The 10136-nt window shown below is 35.5% G+C and overlaps 1 protein-coding gene across 1 annotated transcript; it reads left to right on the top strand.

Moving 5' to 3' along the window:
- The first annotated feature begins 167 nt into the window (after positions 1 to 167).
- LOC114528852 (probable protein phosphatase 2C 60) lies at positions 168 to 6622 on the top strand. The gene is made up of 12 exons (XM_028550569.1): positions 168 to 366; positions 1537 to 1606; positions 1724 to 1860; positions 2041 to 2163; positions 2419 to 2497; positions 2814 to 3031; positions 3441 to 3551; positions 4065 to 4299; positions 5104 to 5194; positions 5430 to 5468; positions 5572 to 5671; positions 5758 to 6622. The coding sequence occupies exons 1-12, from the start codon at positions 256 to 258 to the stop codon at positions 5926 to 5928; spliced, it is 1485 nt and encodes a 494-aa protein (XP_028406370.1). The 5' UTR covers positions 168 to 255; the 3' UTR covers positions 5929 to 6622.
- Positions 6623 to 10136: the final 3514 nt, after the last annotated feature.

Raw genomic sequence — 10136 nt, 5'->3', positions numbered from 1 at the left:
CAATCCGCATTTTTTTCTTTTTGTCCGCAATCCGCATTTTATTCTTTTTGTCCGCGTCGTAGATCTTGTATACACTATATTCGTGCTTACATGAAACATTTATGAAGTTCACTGTCCCCCTCCGGTCATGGCGACATTTTTTTTGGGAGCCTCCCCCGGTTTCATCTCGTAGCACATGGCACGTTCTCTTCGAGTGCAAATTTTGAAGTGTTAAAAGAGTGTTTATACTTTTGTAAACTTTGTTTTCTGTACAATATGGGAGCGTATTTAGCTAAACCTATAACTGAAAAAGAATCTTTTGATGAATCTAATGGCAAGATTTCCTGTGGCGGTTCAGAAATGCAAGGCTGGCGTGTCTCAATGGAGGTACTATATAATAAAATAATCCGTTAGAAATATATTCGTTCATTTCCTACAGATCTACACCGCTTTTTGACCGTGTATAATCAAATTTGTTTGCACAAGGTGGGTTAATTTAGCAGGACTTCAGTATATGAGTATTTATTCTGTCCAACGTTTCCACCGCTAGTTTTGCATTCTATGACTAGTTGTATACCAGAATGAATGAAATTTATTTGCATTCAATACTAAAGATGGATAGTCTGACAAGTTTTTAGGCTACCATTAGATAGTGCTGTTGACTTCTTGATGGTTAGCAAACCACCATTGTAGTTAATGTCACAACATCTCAAGCAGGGAGAGAGGTTGCGCACACACTATCCTTTCTTAGAAATTGCCATACATTTCCTATAATCCACTTTATTTGGATATTTCAGAGATGTGCAAATAGTTAAGTGGTCAAGCAGTTTGTCTCTCCTATAGAATGTCAGGGTTCGAAAGCTGGCCTGGTTTTTTTCAGATTTTTTTTGTTTTTTTAACTTTCATTTTACAATTCTGAGATTGAACAGGCACACAGTATGTTTTTGTTAGATCTGGGGGTTATTTTAGGCCAAGGTTTTTCACAGTGTATTTGTCCTTAATAGGAGTGATTGTAATCTCATATCAAGGGCCTTTGAGAGTTTTTGACTGAGAGGTTTTGACTGTTTTGTGGATAGAAAACAGCTTATAACCCTCTCTCTCGATCATTCCAAGATGTAACAATATCCCCACTACCTTGACTATTATTTCATCAGCTCTTTAGATCAGACCTAAGACACTATTAAGAAGGATGCCTTTGAGATGCCAGAAAATAGTTTGATTATAACCTATTGATTGATGGTTGTCAAGACATATAGTGTTAACATCTAATTGGTTTTCAAATGGGGCACCACTGATTTCAGAAGTAATTTATTGCTGAGACAAACAGCGTATTGCATTTGATACAAATCCCTAATCCTTGTACATGCACAGAAAGATGTGTTCTGTACACAAAGGACTTCTCTCAATTGTTTTTGCTGATGTGGTTCTTAATAGCTCTAGATTTATTCTTTGAAACTCCTAATCAATTTTTGATATGAAAATACATAAGTACATATATATACAAGAACAAAAATGTTTCAGGAATTCTGTTTGACTTTAATTTCTGTTTTTATCAAGGATGCTCACAGTTGTATATTAGATTATGGTGATGATTTGTCATTGTTTGGTGTCTATGATGGTCATGGAGGTACATTTTGCTGTATATTTGTGTATACTTTGGGGTTTTTGAGATACATTGTAACCTTACAAGGTACTTGTAATGCACAAAACTATCGACAGTTGGAAATTTTTATATATTTAACAGGGTCAGAAGTTGCATCATACACTGCAAAGAACCTACCCAGTTTCCTTAAAACAACTGATGACTTTCGAGATGGTAACCTGAAGGATTGTCTTGTAAATGGATTCTTGCAGTTCGACCAGCAGCTTATTTCTGATGAGGTAAGCGTGCAAGTGAACCACCAATGATTGTGCTTTTTCGGAAAAGATTTCTGTTTTAATGTGGTCCATCAACTGAAAACTGAAACTCAGGTTGATTTGGGATGCAATTAATTGAGTGTTATTTGCACGATTTGTATTTGCTGTATTTGAAATCGTCATAAGCGATATGATTTCATTAAGGTTATGGCCAAACTCCGGGAAATGGCTGGTTTAAATGATACGCAGGCAAATGATAGTGAGATCACTGCCTTAAGAGAAGAAGCTGAGATGCCAATTCATGAACTGATGTCAAAGTTAAAACAGGTGTGTAAATGTTATCTGGTGTATATTGTGACAATTGATTTAATCATTTACAAGTGCAGTTGGTTTATCTAAATTGCGGAAAAGCCTTCCAACTTTTAGCAAGGCTGAACTTATGACTGTAACAGGCAGTCAACCTAACCTTACAATTCCCGACAAAAAGCTATCCAAGAAATGATGTTGTATACTTAAGCACTGGGTTTATAACTAAGTTGTCTCTGCCATTTGCCAACTATGACAATGCTGTATGTTTTTTAGGGCGGATATAATATTGAAACTCTGAAAGAAGATGATGAAGAAAATGATCTAGAAAAAGCACCAATGGATGAAAAAGATGGTACTGCATTAAGATTCACACCAAATAGGCCTTGTAGAAGTTGCCACATTGAACTGTAGGGAATAATGCAAGAGCTTTTACTGTTCTTATATGCTACTTCTAGTAGTGTTGTGCTAAGAAATGTGTTTGTGTTTATGTTGTACAAACCAACATATACTGTATAACATGCCTATAGCCCTATAAATACATACAAATCGCTTAGTCAGGTGTTAGTGTAAATACATTCCAAAGAAAATGCATCCATGACATTCATTTACAATACTTTTGCATTGACTAAATTGTCTTCATTCACATGAACTGTGGCTTTTCTTTACAGAAGGCGAATCCAGCAAAGTTGTAAAAAAATCCGTCAATAACAATGTTGATAAGGAAGAGAAAGAGATTGTCACGGATGAAAAACCAGCTGTAAAAGGAAAATCTGACAAAGTTTCAGAGATTTCTGAGGAGGCTGAAAAGAAACAGGATGATAAAGTGAACGGGGAGAAAAAAACAGAAGAAAATGATGGCGATGATGATAATGTGGAAATTGATGAGGTAAATTTATAAACTGAAAATTCTCCTGGCTTCATTCCTGAAAATACATTTTCATTAATTCAAAAAAATTCATTTACTTTCAAAGGCCTCCATTCCATTCTCTAGCAAAATGTTTCATGAGTTTTTACTTGCCTGCTCACTTTAAGGTCTTGCAGGCTACTCTAATCTGCTATCACCCAGGGCAGTGAAGTGGTCAGATTTGGGTATTGCTATTATTATCAGGGCTCTGCTGAAAATTGCTTTGCAAGATAGGCTCCCTGTTAAAATATTAACGGATTGATCAAAGAATGTATCTCTCAATGTCTTGTTGAAGCAAACCTTTTATTCTGTTTAGTAAACGGAAGTACTGTAGTACAGGTAGAATGGCCTTGATAGATGATTATTCTCAGGTAATCTTTCCTTACTTTAGGAGGACGATGATGATGAAGATGATGATGATGATGAGGATAGTGAAGACGACGAAGAGGAGGATGTTGAAGATGAAGACGAAGACCAGGCACAATGGCATGATGGAGATGAGGTAAGAACAGTGAACTCTATACAACGGGAACAATAACTCCTGACAAACATCTTGTTAGCTTTAAGACAAAATAGTTTTTCTGAGTTTTGAGACGAAATACTTGACGCCAGACGTTGGGCTGTGTGTCAAATTAAAGCTATTGAAAAGTTGTGTTTTATGTGGAAATTTCAAGACAAGACTTAAACTACACAAGAAAAAAAACAATTACCAACCGACAAAAACCCGGGAAATTTTCAAATATTTTTTAGATATTTTCCTTTGAGCTGAAGTCACGAAATATAACTTTTAATAGTTTTAATATCATATACGGCTCAACATTTGGCGTCAAGTATTTCAGCTCATAACTCAGAAAAAGTAAAAAACACTGGTTTCAATTTTCCCCCTGAGTTATCGTTCCAGTTTGTTTACAGTTCAATGTGTCAGGATATTAGGATATAACTCGAAGTTGGATGATTAGTACTTTGAATTGGACTAAAATGAATGAGTTTTCTATTTGCTTTTTCTTTTTCGCAGGTTGGTTATGACAGTGGAACGACAGCCATCGTAGCGTTGTTAAAAAAAGACAAACTTCTCGTCGCAAACGTTGGAGATTCCCGGTGCGTGTTGTGTCGAAATGGCGTCGCCATCGATATGTCCGTAGATCACAAACCGGACGATAATAACGAGTTGAAACGAATACAAAATGCCGGTGGAAAAGTTACCGCAGAGGGTCGAGTTAATGGGGGATTAAATCTTTCTAGAGCTTTAGGTAAGAATGTAGTACAAGTGCTATTTATAGTCTGTGTAGGTTGAATTTGAAACCAACTGATGGCTTGCGTATATTCGTTAAACGAATATACTTTCCTTGGTGTAGCGTTTTTTTTCTCGCGCGAAACGTTCCTTTCCACACGAAGATTTTTTTCTCGAGAAAGTATTCTTTCCGACGAAAAAGTTCTTTTCCCATGTAAACGTTCTTTTCTCACGAGAAGTGTTCTTTTTCCCACGGTTGCAACATTAAAGATACATTTTTGCAACATTTACCTTTGATACATTTTAGAATGTTCTAAATTATATATTGTTACTTTGTGCTGCTTCGAAAGAACAATCGAACGATTTTTCGAACGCGTACGGCGCGTTTTAGTTTTTTGGCATTTGTTTTTCTTTTCGATAGACCCGCGTGTTCTCCAAGTCCCCATCAATGATTGAAAATATGAATATTTAAAAAAAAGTTTTAACTTTCCAGTGCAATTCTTTAGTTTTTGTTGCCTTTGTCAATCAGTTTTTTTCAAGATGGATTAATGAGAGATTTTATGTAAGATTTTATCAATTTAAACCCGGATCGGAGTTGTAAATTAAACGTTCCAAGATCGGTTTACACTTGTTGCGAGTTTTCCTGCGAGTTTTCCTGCGAATTTTCGTCTTTTCACGGATGAAAACGAACGAAAAAGTTGAATTCCTCATGCACACGTGTTCTTATTATAAACATTTGTATATTATCTTCTCTTTCACATCTATCAAAAGTAGGCAATCGCCCATGAAATGCAATATGATAATTTGTTTTCGTTGTCTATAGGTGACCACCGGTACAAGGGAAAGAGCGATTTAGGGGCAGATGAACAACAAATCACAGCTTTTCCAGATGTGAAGGAGACAAAAATCACCGAGTGAGTGTCTGAGTGACAATTCTAAAACGATTGTATTATAGATATTATCTCGCTTAGAACAACGATAGTTCAAGATTGCTTCATGAGGGTTGTGTGGGAGTTATAGGCCAACTCTGTATGGGAGGGGGGCATGGGGATGTACTCCCCTGGTGCAACTACGGAGTCTAAAAATATTGTATCCAAGGTACTTCAAAAATCTGCAAATATTACAATATTATGTAATCATTTTTCACAGGGCAGACAAGTTTGTTGTGCTGGCCTGCGATGGAATTTGGTAAGTATAGCTTTGGAGTCTTACAGGACAAAACTTGAAAGATATCTTCCATTTTCATCGAAGTCTTTGCAGCTTTGTTTACTTGTGCTTTTTGCGGTTCTAGGAATGTTTTAACAAGTCAGGAAGTTGTCGATTTTGTGTCAGAAAGATTGGAACGTCGCGGTGCTTCCGATAGCGTCTCATTATCAAAAATTTGCGAAGAGGTGAATCATCATTTCATTTTTATTTTCGACCCGGCATGGTGGTGGCACCCAGACGTTTACAGCTTATGGTTTTTTTTTCGTTGTAGATGTTCGAGAGATGTTTAGCGGAGGATACCTCGGGAGATGGGACTGGCTGTGACAATATGACTGCCATCATAGTATTGTTAAACGATAGCAGAAATCTTCAGCATAATGCAAAACGAAAGGCCGACGACAAGGCGGGCGAGAACGATGCTAAAAAATCGAAGACCGCATGAGGTCCTGATCGTTGATGAAACTGGATTGAGAAACAATAACAGTGATAACATAGGTTTTTATACAAAATTTTGTTGCTCAGTCCAGTTTCATGATAGGGTCGGTGTTGTGTTGGAGCATCCCGCAGATAAATGATCCTCGTATATATTATAACTGAGCCTATGTACATTTCAGCTGACAAACAGCAGTTCTTATTCGTAGAAAAAAGTGCTAAAAAGCTTCTAGTTCAGGCGACTCGATCCCCAGTTATTTTTCTTACGGATTGTGGAAAACGGAGAGTAGGGAGATTCAGCATGAGGACGTGAACGTCAAAGACGACGTGAAAATAACGAGTAAATGGCGTGGAATGTCCATATTTGGGCGCATCACGCCATTTATTCGCCATTTTCACGTCGTCTTTGACGTTCACGTCCTCATGCTAAATCGCCCTAAAATTCTCTTCAGCACGTTCATGGAAAAATCCATGTTAGGCCGTCGTAGTTACAAGTACAATTTATCGGTCAGAACACATAGCTCGTAAGAAAACCGCAACTATTTCATCGCCTTTTAAGAAAAGTTTTATCGCTATAGCAAGTCACCACCTTTTAAAATCATTTTACGAAAACGTATAAGTTTTTTCAATCTATCGTTAACTGTCATCAAACACTATATTGGATTTTCCTGTTCTTTTAATTTATTAAATAAAGTTGAATTATTGTTCGGTTTTTTTTCTAAACGCTTCCAATTTTCATAATTATTTGCAGAACATTTTCGACTTTTTCAATGTTTTAAAAATTGTGCAAAAATCTGCTCAAAGGGTTAGTCTCTTAAAATCCTCCGCTTTAAGCCCTGTCTTCTGTAGTAACACTGGATCAATAAGAGATATAGATAAAGTTAGTTTAGTTTAGATTTTCTCCTGTAGTAACACTGGATCAATAAGAGATGATCATCACTGGACTTCTAGGAAGAACAGTTTAGAACTGATAGAGCTCTCCAGGATAAATAAAGATAATTTAATTTAGGTTTCCTCCTGTAGTAACACTGGATCAATAAGAGATGATCATCACTGGACTTCTAGGAAGAACAGTTTAGAACTGATAGAGCTCTCCAGTATAAATAAAGATAATTTAATTTAGGTTTCCTCCTGTAGTAACACTGGATCAATAAGAGATGATCCTTACTGGACCTCTAGGAAGAACAGTTTAGAATTGATATAGCTATCCAGTATAAATAAAGTTAGTTTAGTTTAGGTTTCATCCTGTAGTAACACTGGATCAATAAGAGATGATCCTTACTGGAGCTCTAGGAAGAACAGTTTAGAATTGATAGAGCTATCGAGAATAAAATAAGGTTAGTTTAGTTTAGGTTTCCTTCTGTAGTAACACTGGATCAATAAGAGATGATCCTTACTGGACCTCTGGGTAGAAGAATTACCCAATATAAATAAAGTTTGGGTACTTTAGCTTCCTTCTGTAAGATCTCAAGATTTGTTTCTCTGGTGGCGAAGGCGATGTTCTCGCAAATCGAACATTTCCAATGGTGGAAAACCTTTATTATCCCAACTGGAAATTCCGAGACGTGCGAGGCGCGCTTACGTGTATTATCTCTACGCATGTGTCCTGTGCAGGTGGTCATCGTTCACTATCCGATGAAATTAACAAAATTTTGAAAGTCTTTTAATCACTTCATATCTTAATCAAAACAACCTGATAAAATTTTCAAATTCGTCAATTTTGGTAAAATACCCAAAATTGACGAAATTTTCAATGTTCCAAAACCCAACCATATATGCTCAAAAACCAAAGGAATTAATCTTAGGCGCTATTTTTGGCATGGTAACACAGTTTTAGAAAATTTTGAAAAGTCGTCAAAATTGACCAAAATGGTAAGGCTTACCCCTTACCATTTTGGTCAATTTTGACGACTTTTTGAACTTTTCAAAAACTGTCTTAAAATGCTAAAAATGGCTTCCTAAGGCTAATATCTTTCATTTTAGAGCATTTTGAGACAAATTTTGAAAAGTTGAAAAAGTCGTCAAAATTGACCAAAATGGTAAGGCTTATACCCCTTACCATTTTGGTCAATTTTGACGACTTTTTGAACTTTTCAAAAACTGTCTTAAAATGCTAAAAATGGCTTCCTAAGGCTAATATCTTTCATTTTAGAGCATTTTGAGACAGTTTTTGAAAAGTTGAAAAAGTCGTCAAAATTGACCAAAATGGTAAGGCTTACCCCTTACCATTTTGGTCAATTTTGACGACTTTTTGAACTTTTCAAAAATTGTCTTAAAATGCTAAAAATGGCTTCCTAAGACTAATATCTTTCATTTTAGAGCGTTTTGAGACACTTTTTGAACAGTGGAAAAAGTCGTCAAAATTGACCAAAATGGTAAGGCTTACCCCTTACCATTTTGGTCAATTTTGACGACTTTTTGAACTTTTCAAAAACTGTCTTAAAATGCTAAAAATGGCTTCCTAAGACTAATATCTTTCATTCTAGAGCATTTTGAGACAGTTTTTGAAAAGTTGAACAAGTCGTCAAAATTGACCAAAATGGTAAGGCTTACCCCTTACCATTTTGGTCAATTTTGACGACTTTTTGAACTTTTCAAAAACTGTCTTAAAATGCTAAAAATGGCTTCCTAAGACTAATATCTTTCATTTTAGAGCGTTTTGAGACAGTTTTTGAAAAGTTGAACAAGTCGTCAAAATTGACCAAAATGGTAAGGCTTACCCCTTACCATTTGGTCAATTTTGACGACTTTTTGAACTTTTCAAAAACTGTCTTAAAATGCTAAAAATGGCTTCCTAAGACTAATATCTTTCATTCTAGATCATTTTGAGACAGTTTTTGAAAAGTTGAAAAAGTCGTCAAAATTGACCAAAATGGTAAGGCTTACCCCTTACCATTTTGGTCAATTTTGACGACTTTTTGAACTTTTCAAAAACTGTCTTAAAATGCTAAAAATGGCTTCCTAAGACTAATATCTTTCATTTTAGAGCGTTTTGAGACAGTTTTTGAAAAGTTGAACAAGTCGTCAAAATTGACCAAAATGGTAAGGCTTACCCCTTACCATTTTGGTCAATTTTGACGACTTTTTGAACTTTTCAAAAACTGTCTTAAAATGCTAAAAATGGCTTCCTAAGACTAATATTTCATTCTAGAGCATTTTGAGACAGTTTTTGAAAAGTTGAACAAGTCGTCAAAATTAACCAAAATGGTAAGGCTTACCCCTTACCATTTTGGTATATTTTGACGACTTTTTGAACTTTTCAAAAACTGTCTTAAAATGCTAAAAATGGCTTCCTAAGACTAATATCTTTCATTTTAGAGCGTTTTGAGACAGTTTTTGAAAAGTTAAACAAGTCGTCAAAATTGACCAAAATGGTAAGGCTTACCCCTTACCATTTTGGTCAATTTTGACGACTTTTTGAACTTTTCAAAAACTGTCTTAAAATGCTAAAAATGGCTTCCTAAGACTAATATCTTTCATTCTAGAGCATTTTGAGCAGTTTTTGAAAAGTTGAACAAGTCGTCAAAATTGACCAAAATGGTAAGGCTTACCCCTTACCATTTTGGTCAATTTTGACGACTTTTTGAACTTTTCAAAAACTGTCTTAAAATGCTAAAAATGGCTTCCTAACACTAATATCTTTCATTCTAGAGCATTTTGAGACAGTTTTTGAAAAGTTGAACAAGTCGTCAAAATTGACCAAAATGGTAAGGCTTACCCCTTACCATTTTGGTCAATTTTGACGACTTTTTGAACTTTTCAAAAACTGTTTAAAATGCTAAAAATGGCTTCCTAAGACTAATATCTTTCATTTTAGAGCGTTTTGAGACAGTTTTTGAAAAGTTGAACAAGTCGTCAAAATTGACCAAAATGGTAAGGCTTCCCCTTACCATTTTGGTCAATTTTGACGACTTTTTGAACTTTTCAAAAACTGTCTTAAAATGCTAAAAATGGCTTCCTAAGCTAATATCTTTCATTTAGAGCATTTTGAGACAGTTTTTGAAAAGTTGAAAAGTCGTCAAAATTGACCAAAATGGTAAGGCTTACCCCTTACCATTTTGGTCAATTTTGACGACTTTTTGAACTTTTCAAAAATGTCTTAAAATGCTAAAAATGGCTTCCTAAGACTAATATCTTTCATTTTAGAGCGTTTTGAGACACTTTTTGAAAGTTGAAAAAGTCGTCAAAATTGACCAAAATGGTAAGGCTTACCCCTTA

This window comes from Dendronephthya gigantea, unplaced genomic scaffold, assembly GCF_004324835.1.
Source record: "Dendronephthya gigantea isolate DGI-Jeju-01 unplaced genomic scaffold, DenGig_1.0 000051F, whole genome shotgun sequence".
NCBI classification, from domain to species: Eukaryota; Metazoa; Cnidaria; class Anthozoa; order Malacalcyonacea; family Nephtheidae; genus Dendronephthya; species Dendronephthya gigantea.
The sequence above is the reverse complement of the archived record's forward strand: the minus strand, read 5'-3'. Positions and strand labels throughout refer to the sequence as shown.